General features: G+C 40.5%; 1 protein-coding gene across 10 annotated transcripts in view; it reads right to left on the bottom strand.

Moving 5' to 3' along the window:
- The window catches only part of PLCE1 (phospholipase C epsilon 1), a 280,982-nt gene that overhangs the window by 137,079 nt on the left and 127,853 nt on the right, over positions 1-16,050 (bottom strand). For all 10 annotated transcript variants that reach the window (XM_083149001.1, XM_083148999.1, XM_083149004.1 and 7 more), the window contains exon 3: positions 12,286-12,547. In XM_083149001.1, coding sequence (XP_083005127.1) covers positions 12,286-12,547 — 262 coding nt within the window. The remainder of the gene's footprint in view (positions 1-12,285; positions 12,548-16,050) is intronic.

The following is a 16,050-nucleotide window of genomic DNA, read 5'->3' as shown; positions in this document are numbered from 1 at the left end:
AACCATCTCTGCAGCAATCCACCAATCAGGCCTGTATGGTAGAGTGGCCAGACAGAAGCCACTCCTTAGTAAAAAAAAGTACATGGTCTGATAAGACAAAGATTTAACTCTTTGGTGTGAATGCATCACCAGGCAAAATCCCTAGAGTCAAGCATGGTGGCAGCATCATGCTGTGGGACGTTTTTCAGCAGCAGGAACTGGGAGACTAGTCAGGATAGAGGGTAAGATGAATGTAGATGAATGCAGCAATGTATAGAGACATCCTGGATGAAAAACCTGCTAAACAGCGCTCTCGACCTCAGACAGAGTTTGCATGACAACATTCCTAAGCCCTCGAGTGTCCCAGTCAGAGGACCAGGTTTGAATCCAATTGAGCATGTCTAGAGAGATCTGTAGACGGCTGTGCACCGACACTTCCCATCCAACCTGATGGAGTTTGAGAGGTGCTGCAAAGAGCAATGGGTGAAACTGGCCAAAGATAGGTGTACCAAGCTTGTGGCATCATATTCAAAAAGACTTGAGGCTGTAACTGCTGCCAAAGGTCAACAAAGTATTGAGCAAAGTCTGTGAATACTTAGGTACATGGGAATTTCTTTGTTTTTTGAGTTCTAATAAATTAGCAAAAAATCTCCCAAAAACTTTTTTTAATTTGTCATTATGGGGTATTGAGTGTAGAATTTTGAGGGGAAAATGAATTTATTCCATTTTGACATAAGGCTGTAACATAACATGATGTGAATAAAGTGTAGCGCTGTGAATACTTTCTGGATGCATTGTATACCAGCATATTAGGCTAAGGGTAAAAGTAATCATCTCACATTTTATTAAATTTACCCCTACATATATAAGGGAGAGGATGCCAAACAAGGTCTTTAAGGCACCCCAGAAGTCCAGGTCCATGACTGAGCACAAATTATTAAAATTAATGAGGTGCCAATTAATTCACCTGTGGCCAAGCAATGGCTATACCTAAAATCTGCACCATTGGGGTGCATTGGGGGAACAAGTTTAGCCTTAAGGGCTAAAGTGTGACTGAAACTGAGTACAAATATTGAACTGCAAATATTAAGTAAATCACCAAAAGTATGAAGGAGGGACCACATCAGTTATTGGAAATGCCTCCATTTTCATACACACAGCAGCATCCTCCATAGGTTTCTATGGAGGAATGCAATGCTGCCTGATTTCCCAATTTTAACCCCACAGCTATTGCTATTTCAATATAGAGTTAGCCCACTGTAGCCTGTGGGCTACACAGAGTATTCCTGGCCAGGCAGAGGGTTCCCCTGAAACCCTTCCCCGGAAGTGTGACGTGCTGTCTGGCTGACCATGCATGTGCAAGGAATGCGGTCGGAATCCCGACAGTCGAAATACTGACTGCCGCAATGCTGGCACTTTGTCCTTCTATGGGTGTCCACGACACCCATAGAGGGATAATAAAATAGTATGCCGAGTGTAGCGAGGTACTGGGCCTGCCAAGCATTTTTATGGATGCACCCACCATTTTTTTTGGGCACGTCCATGAAACACCGGTGGCCACCCTGGAATGCCCCCTGGCTGCCAATCATTATGAAAGTGAAAATATCCCTGTAGACAGTCGCTGTGGGGGGTCTACACATGCGTATTGTCGCCTGTGCGCATACATAGTCCTCCACCATCGGAGACGTGGGGTGACTTCGCTGCTTAACGCGCAGGTCTGACTATGTGTAAAAAAAATACCAGAAGCTAGCAGTATTCTTAATTATTGCATGTGTCAAATTTCCTCTTCCTTTGGACTTGTTTTTTATCATGAAGGAAGAAAAAGTTTGTTAATGTCCTACCTCCTCATACTTTAATTGATGAAAAGAAAGTTAGATTAAGCAAACGTGCCCCCCAAACGCACACACTCACACAAATGGGGAACTTTACTAAGATGGGAGTTCTATTTCACATGGGATGTTGCTACGGGCTAGAGGGTGCTAAAAAATCTAATTCATTGAATGGTTGCCCATAGCAACATCCCATGTGAAATAGAACCCCCATCTTAGTAAACTTTCACCAAAGTGTCTTTTTTCTTTCTTTTTTTTACCATACACTGTAAACAGACTCTGGGTGTAGGAAAGAATACACCAATCATATGACCCCCTCCCTAGCATGCAGTGAAATCACATTCCCACCATTAGAGGAAGCAATAGCACCTGTGCAAAAATACACCAAATCCAGAGGAAGCATGGATCATAGGGTTTGGATCGTTTGGTCTACACAGTATCAGAATCACTTTATTGGCCATGTATACTCTCGTATACTAGGAATTTTTTGTGGATACAGTGCAGCATCAAGCATGGTACAAGAGGGATAACAGGACAGACATACATCGCATCAGTTGCGCACACAAAGGACAATTCACATGTTATGATTTGCAAGGTCATACAGAGCAGTATCTTAGAGTACATTGTTCAATAGTTGAATAGCTGTCGGGAAGAAGCTTTTTGCGGTTCTTGGTGATTTGGCAGGGATGCCAAGAAGCGTCTACCTGATGGGAGAATATCAAACAAGTTATGGCCAGGATGGAGTTTGTCCGCCACAATCTTCCCAGTGCACTTCTTGACCCTATTTAAGTATTGTTCCCTTACAGGGGGAGGTCCGTCCCAATAATCTTCTCTGCTGTCCTCACCACTCTTTGCAGTCTTTGTTTGTCAGATTCATTGGCCCCTCCATACCAGATTGCAATAGAGGAGCATAGAACAGACTCCCCGATAGCAGTCTAAAAGAGCTGCAGCAGCTCCTGCGGAATGTTGAATTTTTTTAGTTGCCTCAGGAAGAACAGCCACTGTTGGGCCTTTTTGACAATGGAAGCTATGTTGGGCTCCCATCTGAGGTTGCGAGAGATTTTCGTCCCAATAAATTTCTATCCATGACACCACTCTGTTGGAAATTACTAGTGGGACCTTGACATTTGGTTTTCTCTTGAAGTCTACTACCAACTCGACTGTTTTGCTGGGGTTTAGGTCCAGGTTGTTTCTGCTGCACCACTGTGAAAGCCTGTCCACTTCTAGTCTGTATGCAGACTCATCCACCTACTTGACTAGGCCGATAATGGTGGTGTCATCAGCAAATTTTATGATTTTTACTGACTGGACACTCAAGGTGCAGTCATTTGTGTAGAGGGAGAAAAGCAGGGGGAAAAGGATACATCCCTGGGGAGCACCAGTGCTGATCGTACGTATGACTGATATGAAGGCTCCAGCTTTCACCTTGTGTTTCCGTGCCATCAAGAAGTCCACAATCCAGGAGCAGATAATTTCCGGAACTCCTAGTGAGAGAAATCTGGCCTGTAGGATAGCGGGGGCAATTGTGTTAAATGCTGAGCTGAAGTCGATGAATAGAACCCTTGCATAGGTGCCTGGATGATCCAGGTGTTCCAGGATATAATGCAGCCCTAGGTTAATTGCACCCTCGACGCTACCGTAGGCGAACTGCAGGGGGTCGAGATGGGTGTTGGTCACTTCCCTCAGATGGTTTAGTACCAGTCTTTTGAATGCCTTCATGACCACTGATGTTAGTGCGACTGGCCTGTAGTCATTTAGATCCTTCACAGCCAACTTCATGGGAACCGAAATGATAACTGAGTGTTCGAAGCAGTCAGGGACCCTACTCGTTTCCAGTGAGGGGTTAACGATCACAGTGAAGATGGGTGCAAGCTGCGTTGCACAGGTTTAAAGGGTAGATGGCGACACTCCATCAGGACCGGCAGCCTTCCTAAGTCTGACCCTTTTGAACAAAGCTTCTCCCCCTGGTCCTCCTGCAAGACCTCGGAGTGTCGGTCAGGGTGGTGTGGCGGTGGAGCCACCTTACTATTGTCGAGGGGAGGGGTCATTTAGGATGTCTCATCCCGCTGTCGCATACAAAAGGTGACTGAAGAACTCCTTTCTAAAGCTGGCCATACACTTGTGATTTTGCCTGATAAGGCCAAGAAATAAGGTAAAAGAGGATAATCACATGTGGTTTAGATCTGATACAATGCGCATCAGATCGGTGCCCCTAGATCGATATGTGCTGCACTATAGAGATATCAGATCCGGGCGCTTCAAGGTGGTCAGATGCAACATCTCCCCTCTGAAAAGTAGCAGTAGTGTATGGGGGCATTTACACCGTATCTATAGAAGGTTGGCTTTTCTGCAATGTACAGTATACCATGCTGTAAAAGAACAGGTCACAACTTCAATCAACAGACAACTTGAGGGTATGCTCATCAACCATCTGACCTCGGACAAGATACCTCATGAATCACCATCTAGCACAGGTTTCCCACGGATATTCTTATGCAAGTAAATCCAATTTTTTTTCTACTCACAAGATTTATTGATAAAAGGACAATTTTCTCTATTTTAGCATATCTGATTTTTAGATCATTTTGAGAGTAAATCCTAATGAAGATGGAAAGATCTCTGAAAATGTTTATAAATCACACTCTGTAGACATCCCGGTGCAGGCTTTGTGACACCATCAGACCAGTGTCTTTTGCTGTTCAAGCTTGAATCAAACAGTGTAGTTTATGCTGCTAAACACTTGCTCTCCCTTCGAAAATCTTTATGCAAATCCGTAACATGTGACCCCAGGAAAAGGATTACTAAAGATTATCTTGGAAAGTATGCTAATACAATATTTGGAACATAAAAATATTATGTAAATTGCTCGAAATAACAGAAACAAATTGTCCCCAAAAAACTACTAATGATGTATGAAAAAGATCATACGCACAAAAATAAAACACAGAAAATAAACTTTTTGAGTCTTAAATTATAATAGTTGATGAAACATGTTATAATCATCCTTCTTAGATAAAGAGTAACTACACAGATCCATCATTTCCAACCTCATCTCTTGACAGGGAGCAAAATTAGTACCTTTGTTTAACAACAACACTGTTGGAACATAACTTTTGGTGACAGACATTAGACCCCATTTTGGCGTATTTTGGGGTCATAGAAACGTGGTACCTAGCCTCTGTTTTTATATATATATATATATATATATCTATATATATATATATATTAGTTCTGGTTGAAGCAGGCACTGCCTGGTGTTTCCTGTCTGCTGAGTGACATGTTTCTGTCTTGACAAAGGTCCCTGTTGTGGACCGAAACATCGACTGACTTCTCATGAAATAAATTATTTTTCAACTATGAATTACTACCTGTGGTGAGTGCCTGCTTCAACCAGAACTACTATATTTGGGACTCTGTTTCCCTTAAAGTGGAGCACCGCTAAGCTGCCCCTTGAGTGCGGTTCATCGATATGAATATATATATATATATATATATATATATATATATATATATATATATATATATATATAAAAACAGAGATACCCAGCGCAAAGTCTCAGTGTCTTTTCAGGGTAAAAGTCCACATCAAATCATATATATATATATAGTTTGCAAATGGGTCCCGGGGGATGACCCATTTGCAAACTATTTACCCGGATAAAGGCACCAGGGCAGTTGCTTTCTTCAATTGGAGTGCCAGCTTGCAGCAACTATATATATATATATATATATATATATATAGATAGATAGATAGATAGATAGATAGAGAGAGAGAGAGAGAGAGAATACGATGGGCCCTTCAGGGTCCAATCAGGGCACTCAAAACAGATTTTCAGTACATCACCAAAGTGGGGACCGTAGTCCTAGTCGACGTTTCGGCCAATGTCCGGCCTTTGTCAAAAAGACAGCCTCACAACCAGACAGTCGCAGTGATTGAAGATCTTAAATCACTGTGACTGTCTGGTTGTGAGGCTGTCTTCTTGACAAAGGCCGGACATCGGCCGAAACGTCGACTAGGACTACGGTCCCCACTTTGATGATCTACTGAAAATAAATCTGAGTACTTATGTATTATCTGGGCTCCCATGTTATATGCACCCCATTTTTTCATACCCCTACTATCCAACTACGCATGGAGTTGATTTTATATAGTGTAGCGAGCCACTGTGCCCGAAGCGTGGCGAGCGCAGCGAGCCCCGCGAGGTGACGCGGTCTCATAAGAAAAACGGGAGCCCAGATATTACTTAAGTTCCTAAATCTGTTTTGATTATATTCTGCTGGTGAGTGCCCTGATTGGACCGTCGTATTCTATAATATAGGAGCATACGTTGATATATATATATATATATATATATATATATATACATATATCGTTTGACATCCTGTTTGATCCGTGGCAGACATCCAAATTTCTGGTCGGCGACTTCCGGCATACACACCCCGCTGGTCTGATCATCCTGTGGAGCAGTGATTCAATCCGTACTTACCTGCAGTGCCGGTGATGTGACTTTCTTTGGCAAGCTTTTCAATTTAAACCAAACAAAATCTCTGGAATTGCGCTATGAATAGATTTTTGGTCGCCTATAACACTGGGTCTTCTACTAGTAAGACCTCCACAATCCAAATAACCCCACAATAGTGTTATATGGCGCCCTTAACTACTTTAAAAATGGGGTTATTCCTGTCTTTCCCTTGATCAATTTATACACAATAGAAATTTTCCATTATACATAAAACATTTATTTTTACAAGAATAAAAAAACAATAAAAACAAACTCTTCGCAGTTATTCTTGTCTTTGGTAATGTTATTCTTTAATTATAGATGTTATCTAGTACCCGACGCGTTTCGTCTCGTCAAGAGACTTCATCAGAGGTATGCCGATAGTATTGCTACAATCTTAGATTAACTTTATGGTGGTATAGATTGAATAAACCTTCACACTTTATTGTGATATTCCAGAAAAAATTTTGATTGATTAATTAGTTTTTGTCTGTTATTAGGAGTTTTTTGACTCACTGTCTTTAGACGTAAATCCTTATGTGTCCATTTTCACTATCAGGAATGTACCTATTATATAGGGTTATATTCACAATATGCAATTGTTATTCACTCCTCTATATACAATTATATTCCCGAGATACCAATATTTTTGAATAAAAGATACCAACCTCAATGGTTCCTTAGATAGTTGGTATACAATCCCACTTTTTCAGGATAGTGTCTAAGGCAAAATATGTAGGAGACCACTCCTTGCTAGACCTGTGCCTGTGTGCTCCTCAAGGACCAAACTGCATATATATATATATATATATATATATATATATATATATTTGAGAATAGGATGCGCAAGAGGTATACCACCACCAATAAAGGTTTGTACAATCCTTACTTCATTAGTGAAACAATTTCCACAAATCCATATAAAGTTTACATACATTTAATGATAGATAAAAGCTAGAAACCCTAGCTTCTGGATGGATACACACACAGGATTAGGGATGCCAATCCTGGAATTGACCTCCCCAATATAAAAAAAAATGCCCGCCCCGTACATTATATATAGACCTTCTCCAACCCTATAAGTGTGCTCCCTGTGGGGACATTGCTGGCCTGTACCTAATACCCGGCTGTCTTGTTACACACACATGTGCATGCTGTGTGTATGTGGGACAGGAGTGGGCACACAGGCTGCAGGACACCTGGCAGCAGCTCCAGGGCCCCGATCGCTAATAGCAGTAGCAGTGTTCCAGCGACCACATGCCGAGGAAGCAGAAGCAGCGGGCTTGGTAGAGAGAACGGGAGGAGGAGAGATCTGGCTGCAGCCACAGGCGAGTCTCTGGCACAGAGCGGGGGTGCATCTGGTTGGCTGCGCAGAGTGACCATGTCACGCTGCACAGCTGGGTAGAGAGCAGCCGGACATTGTCTGAGTGAGTGCTCAGATGCTGCCCGGCATTAGACTGCGCATGCACAGTCTAATTCAAAAATCCTGGGATTGGAAACTCCAATCCCTCCAATCCCTGGATTCAAATCCCTCCAAATTTGGACAAATCCCAGGATGCCACCAATCCCAAGATTGCCCATCCTACTCTGGATAGAGATGAATTTGAAGTCTGGGTCTTTATTTGTGTAGGTAAACAGCATACTTAGTTCACAGCTTGGCAAGTAGGTTACAGCATCAACATGGTTTTCCTCAGGATTCACAGACAAGGTACACTTCACGGCAACTAACATACTACTACATTACCAGTTCATCACCCATCTGCTTATCAGCATTGGGAGCAATGACCTCCTGCCCTAGACAGACATATAACAGGAAGCCACAGGAGCTGCTACTCAGCCAAACCTTGATCACATCACTTTAGGAAACCTGGACTGGATTTTATTTTCCTGCTGCTGCACTAAAACCTGGACTGGATCTTCCACATTACCCTCAAGTGGAAATATGCTGTCCCTGCCCCAATGTGTGTGTGTATGTATGTGTGTGTGTGTGTGTGTGTGTGTGTGTGTGTGTGTGTGTGTGTGTGTGTGTGTGTACCAAACTTGTAAAATGGTTAAAAGCAGCGTGTGAACACCACAGAGATAGCTGTAAAACACTGCTTAATACCACGGTTATTGGCTGAAAGGAGAAATGATTCATGTAGAACAGTATGTGTTTTTCTTCTTAAAAGTGGTACAGAGTGAAAATCTTGTTACTTTTTATAACAAATTATAGTTTTAAACTAGTTTAATAAAGTTTACTAAAATAATTAAGAGAAAAGAAAACTAGAGGCTACGCTTTCTATCGTTGCCTTAGTTTGGCCCCTAGGTTTCGCTAACAGTAAGTGGAATCATTTAATTTATGATTGGTGCAAAGTGGTGCAAAACCCTCTTTTCTCACGGCAGTTGTCACAATGCTGTCTGATACAAAAGTACTATAAAACATATGAAATTCCCTGTTGTGCAGACACATAAATGGCATTATGTAACAGGAAAAGCTCAAGAGCATTGTTATCTTTATCTGATGCCAGGAAATCATTTAGACGGTTATAAAAAAGAAAAACCTCAATGTTAACAAACCCTAAAGCAATTGCCTTGCAGTTCTCGGTCTCTAACAATATTTTAGTTTGCTTTATAATCGCTTACAATATAATTTGTTGTCAAGTGCTAAAATTTGAAAAATGTAAATGTTCACCACAAAAATTGTTGAATGGTAATTTGACATACAGTAATTACTCAGCTATTTTTAGGCTTATTTATCATTGATGCTATCACATGGTAACCCAGATATTAGATTAGTTGATCCTATTATGATGGCCCCTAAAATCAACAGGAAATTAGATTGTAAATATATGCGGCTCAGAAACAATGACATCTGTTGGCAGCAAGTGATCTACTAGCTTTGGAAGCATTTGCTTTGAGCGGGCTTACTAGTATTAGTATAACCTAAGAAAGAACAGATAGAAGACTAAAGGTGCATACACATGGTGAGATTTTGTCTATGAACGCTTTTGACTTTGCAATTTTCCTTGAACTTGACGGAGCCCAGAACCATACAATATGGACTAGATTTACTTGAGATTTGGAGTTAGGCCGATTTCGACTATACTAGAACACTAGACTGTCCGTGCGGCTCCAATAGTCAAAATTGGTTGCCTGTACAGTCTATGTTTTCTTGTGATGCCGATCCCACCAGGGTTGAACACGGCTGACTTGGGTCGAGGTGCAGTGTGAACGGGTAACCCAGGTCACATTCATAGTATGGAGGAGGCAGCGCTTTCAGCTTCAAGTACTGCATCCTTCCCCACCCCCCATGATGAACCGCAGCTCAGCCCCACCCTATGTAATGTAACTGAACCGGTAATAACCTGGGTCGGACACTGAGCTTTCAGACCGCAAATGCCTGATCGCATCTAGTACGGACCCGTGTCCCGATACCGGGTGCGACCCGACATTTGTGGTGTAAAAGCTTCAGCTTTCCCCCAAATAGACCCCAAATAGGTCAAATACAAAATACCACAAATAAGAGACAAACTCTTTACAAAGCTACTCTAATATCACTTTCTTTTGTCTCAAAACATCTACCAATTAGACTTCTCTGCTCACGATCTGCACCTTAGATCCACACTAATTACTCCATTCATTACCTCTAAAAAGTTACAAGTGTAAAATTGAAAACTCAGCTCCTCAGGGCAAATTATAAAGTTCCTCAATAATCATTTCAACCTACATAATTCATTCAACTTAATTACAAACCTTCTACTGTATACAAATCTAAACTATATTTTTTTATACAGTACTTAAATAACCCACTGTTCTACTGGATCATACTGCCTATGTAATATTTTTTTTCATATTAGTTTCAGAACAAACTGAAATAACACAATACATTCTTCACCATACAACAAAACACATGTACTCCGTACCGTGTGACAGAATTGTTAACTACTATGTCACTGTGCTTCCCTAACAGGTTACCGTGTATGACCAACTAGGAGGGTTTCCAAAGTTGTTAAAGGAAAAACCTCTTTTCAAATACTTAAAAAAACTTCAGTGTTTTAAAGGCTACATTGTGAGTGGTAATGCAATATGTAATATGTGGGGATATCAACATTATAACTATCACCATGAAGTTATCATCTATATACATGTCTAGTGTCCATGATTCTCGAAACATTGCCATCTGCTGACAGAGTGAAACTACACATCTTTCTCACATATGCACATACACAGAAGGTAGCATACTAGCTTTCGAAGCATTTGCTTCGAGCGGGCTTACTAGTTGTACATAATCTTTGATTCTTATGTGCATGATGTTTTAAATTACAGCAACTTATGTCAACTTGTTTCGTTTCAGGAGCTGGTAGATCAGTAACCTGCATTGACAAAACTGAAGCCCTCAGTGTTAATAAGTTCCTCAAGTTGAAGTGTAACGTTGCCCACCAAATTTAAGACAAAATGGTGGCTGTTTATGAAAGCTCATCATAGGACGCTGATGTGAGGTTGAAAATGAACTTTCAAACTGGAAACATGTTTCTCTCAGATGATTCTCGATACTGGAGACCCTCAAACATGGATGATCTTGACAAGGTGGAGAAAGACTTTTGTCCTCAAAGAAAAACCACTAACCATTGATGTCATCGTGAAATTTGGTCTTGGCTATGAAAATGTGTGAAAGATTATCCATGAGCAACTGTCATCTTGATGACAGTTGTTCACGCATCATAATGGATTCCCTGCTTGCTGACCCCATTTCAAAAGCAAAATTTGATGTGAACTTTAGCAGGAGATGTGTTGGAGCAGTAGGAAGATAATTTCTTTGCATCCTGATCTCATGACTATGGATGGATGCTGGGGTCTACCTGCACGATCTGAGGACTAAATAAATGAGCACATAGTGGAAACACTTATCTTCCGCCTCCTAAAAAAGACTAATGTGTAGAAATCTGCAAGGAAGGTCATGCTAGTCAAGAACTAACCAGTGCAATATATAATAATCACCAATATAAAATCCATGAACACAGAAACTAGGAGAGTGATGTCTAATACACTGGCAACTTCCTGTGGCAAAAGTGTAATATAGGCAATTTGATCAAAAAAAAAAATGATTCATTTCCAGTGATAGAAATAATCACATGAGTGTAGGTATAAGACTGCACAGGCTGCAAACATATTTAGTCAGGCAAAAGAAATCTGCAGGACTAAAAGAACCAGAACACAGCAGTGTTTAACCTGTTAAATGCTTGCTAAAGAAAAATTGATTGCAAAAAAAATGCTTGCTAAAGGCCGACAGGGTCTGAAGTAAAAAGAAAAAACAAATATAAGGCCACCTGCTTCACCAACACTCTACTCTGACCATGTAGCAAAATTATAAGGTATGCTCCTGTGCCAACAATAGCTCAAAACCGGCACTCTTGGGTTGGGTACACACTGAATAGACAAAGATGGCAACTGTCAGCCATGTTTATTAATCTACTGCTCAATAGGTCAGTTTAGACATCTACGAAGGACGGGCATTTGACATCACAATGGGAGGTCAGTGTTGGTGGTTCTTGCAGACAGAGAACCTGTGGTCAGAGGGTCACCTATACCAACAGCCAAATATGCAGATATATATCTGCCGGATATATGACTTTGTTGTAAGGCCAACACAATATTTTTGTGAATTATGTAATTTTAAGTGTACCGATCCACTCACGATAGATTTGTTCCTCTATATGACCAACAATATATTGACTAGTTAGAACCTAGCATTACACCCTATTACATTTTGCACAAAGACTTCAGGGGAAATTTACTAAGATGGAAGTTCTATTTCAGATGGGATGTTTCTATGGGCAACCAATCAGATACTATATATTATCTTGTAGAAGCTACTAAATAAATAAGTAGATTCTCATTAACGGCCCATAGCAACATCCCATGTGAAATATTACTCCCTTCTTAGTAAATTTCCCCTAAAAGTCATAAGGATAAATGCAAACACATAAATTGCTTACCCTTCAGCATTATTCTTCCAGTTGAGCCACCAAGCAAATTGGGAAGACCACTTCTTGCACCTAACAATGCAGTTGCCTCCAATAATGCACCACTTATGAACTGAGAAATTGTAGTCCTTTGCAAAGTTGCATTAAATCCAGCACCGGTCTTTTGTTTTGTAGAGAAGTCATTGATCGGGCAATGCACTGAAATGAACCGTTTTTCAAGCAGGCATATAGAAAAATTGCCATCGTCCTCTTCCCCATGGCCTGCAATACAAATCTGGAAAACAAAATAAGAGCATTTAATTACAAATTTTATACAAGAAATGAGAGGATCTCAATATGCAGTTAGTACATAGTGAAGTAATAGGGCAATTAAACGAAGGAGCATCTTTGTATAGAATAACATGTATTAATTGTGAATATATTTTAAAAGACCTGGCTGGACAGATTCGATTACCCCAAGACCAACGTCCATTGCTAACTTAGGGGGTTATTCTAGTTCATTCTGACAAAATCCTTCTTAGATGGACAAAACCATGTGCACTGCGGGTGGGGCAGATGTAACTTGTGCAGAGAGAATTAGATTTGGGTGAGTTATTTTGTTTCTGTGCAGGGAAAATACTGACTGCTTTATTTTACACTGCAATATAGATCTCACTTTGAAGAAAAACCCCACCCAAATCTAATTCTCTCTGCACAAGTTACATCTGCCCCACCCGCAGTGCACATGGTTTTGTCCATCTAAGAAGGATTTTGTCAGAAAGAATGAACTAGAATAACCCCCTAAGCTGGGACGCACTATATATTTATCTGCTAGACCAGTGTCCTCACGGACCCCCAACAGTTGATGTTTTCCAGGTCTCCTCACAGAACATCAAGTAAAATAATTAGCTCCAATTGTAGAACTTTTATAATGCATCAGTGAGTAAAGAGTGATTAAATCATGGTTTTAACCAATTTGGCTGAACATCAGTTTTTGTCCATTTTCCAGTGTATGGGAACAAATGGCCAATTGTCGTTTGTACCAAAAAATTACCAGATTTTCGTTCCAACCAGCCATATTGGACAGATGGTGTGGCAGATAAGTGTATAATGTGTACCCAGCTTATGTCTATTTGTTATTTGTAACTGTATAACATGGTCTACTGTTCCGTATCTATTAGCAACTTGCAATATTAATTCTTCAACAGTACACACTGACATTTCTCAACTGCTTTTGTTCTAAAAGATTACCCTTTCAAGGTACAGTACCAACAGAAACAATTATATTTTAGCACTTTAACTATACCAACTGAAACAATCTACGCACAGTAGGTTACATCGAAAGCTTTCAATTACTTTAGGAAATCAGATTGCACAAAGAAAAAAAATAAGTTGGGTTAGTCTGACCTAAAAAAAAATTCTAATTGTAATGAACATGAACATAGAACGCAATTAGCAATACAACGCAGGTGTCTTTGGCTCTACTGACCGGCCATGAAATTGGAAGTTTTTTGCATTCTTAAATCCAATAACTAGAAGGATCACTAAGAAAGAATGATGTGTGCAATATAATAGAAAAGGCTGCTTAGTATAGTACGTTTTTGAATTATAATTGTGTTTTTACAAAATCCTTATTCTGGAGCATTACCATCTCCTATAATACTATATACTATAATCTAATGAAATAAACAAATGCTACTTTTATAAATGAAATACCTAGTCATGGTCAAAGTTGTAAACATACCCCAATTCCACTCCAAAATATGGAGGCATCGATCTTCTATATAGTGGACCTCACTACCCATCCACTGTAGCATGGCTGTACTACCCAACTATCAATCACACCTTCGCTATGCACAACATCCAGGTTTCATATTTTATGCAGAAGAAAATAAAATAAAATAATGATACATTAATATATCCCTTTAACGATTTGCCAATTTTAAAAGGCATTGTTTCTTAGTACAAAAAGGACCTTCAGTTGCTAAATTAATGCATGTGAGTTCACTAACTTTCCTAACAATATGCCATGGCACCAAGAGGGCCCACTTAGCAAGCAACATACACATACCCAAGATTACATTACATAAAATAGAAACAACCAAGGGATACTGGCACTTCTTATTCCTCAATTGATGGTAAAGAGGGGCAGGTTTGCTGGGACCAGTAATTCACCTGTAACAATAATACAATCTATTCTATGACCATTATTACCGCACCCACCTTTAAAGCACAGGGCTATTTGATCCTTGGGAGAGGAGGGGATCACACTCGTTCCCCTCCTATTTTCCAATAGCAGCCTCATAGGACCTAGGCTGGATATTGATTTGGAGAGTATCCAAATGAACGCTTTCTAAGTTTTGAAACCTTAAGCTGGCCATTCATTTTAAGATTATCTGTGTGCTGGCTGGAACAAAAAAAAGTAACGTATGGCAGATAATGACAATCAATATAAATCAACCATTTGCTCCCGAACAAAGTCTTCTCACTACTTTGTCACTAATATTACAGTTGTGGCAATAGTGTGAAAATATTAGCGAGATCTGGCACCATTCTAGTGAATATGTGGCTCTAAGAGCAAAGAGCAAACAGCAAGGAAAAGAAAGGGGGTATCTATATGAACCCCATCATGGCCCAAGATATAGTGCTCGATAGTGGACTGCATCTTTAAAATCTACCCACAAAGACTAGACCACACTAAGGTCATCCACAGACATATAGTAATACAACCCGGCACATCACTCATTTCTTTTGTGGAGCTCAGAGCCTTTGTAAAAGATTTAACAAACAAAATCTAGGAAATGAGGGAAAGTCCTTATGGAGAATAATCCACAACATCTTCATTAAGCAAGAAGTATGTTATTGCAAGCCTCTTGCATTGGCTTGCAGTAACATAACATCATCCCTCACAAAATACCTCACCCAATCCCCAATAAATTTTGGTCTAGTGAAAAACAGGTGCTCTATAAGAATGTAATAAGTCAAATGTGGGAGAGTAGAAAACAGGGATCACCAAATACTCATTAGGAGCAGGACCTTGTCTCGCTGCACCACTTATGTTTGTTCCTGATAGGAAGTGATTATCCTGGAGGTATCTCCAGGTGCTTCTATTCGGTACAATTTTGATTGAATGGCACCAAACCTCAGAATACCAGAGGAATACACCAGCTGGCTGGCGTGCATAAGACTACTCTGATGATATAAAGACCTGGACATAAAATCGGGGAAGGGCACAAAATCCTATTAAAGGGTCAGAGAGGACCACAGGAGTGACATAAGTGTCTATCATCTCAATTCATGCCAATCTATGAAAGTGGGATGAGAAGCATAGGATAGCATTGTAATCCAGGGCATACCCAGCATTGAATCTAGTAAATAAGTTGCTTCGATCTCAACCCATTGTTCATAATTCCCAAATCAGTCCATTCAAGAATTCTCATGAGTGTGACAGCATTACAGTAAGTTAATAAGTGCAGATGTTGTAGCTTCTTTAAATGCCTAAGGCTACAGAGAAGCTAGTGAGTAAGAAGCAGGCTGATGTCCCGCCTACTAAAGTCTCTCACTATATGATGTACAGTAGGTTGGTAAACGGGAATGGGGACTAGAGATGGAATGTATTTGCAGAAGATACTGAAAAACTGTCGGGCGCAATCCAACCCGACAGTTGTGACCCAATCCCGTTTGACTGCATCTCGGCAGGCGGGATTCAATGTCCCGCCTGCCGAGTGCCGAAAAGGGGACATGGCTGTGAGAAATGGCTGTGGATGGTCGAGATCTGTCCGTGAGCTCGAAAATCCA

The sequence above is a fragment of the Crinia signifera genome, chromosome 6, assembly GCF_055691185.1.
Source record: "Crinia signifera chromosome 6, ASM5569118v1, whole genome shotgun sequence".
Lineage (NCBI taxonomy): Eukaryota > Metazoa > Chordata > Amphibia > Anura > Myobatrachidae > Crinia > Crinia signifera.
This window is presented reverse-complemented; position numbering and strand designations above follow the sequence as displayed.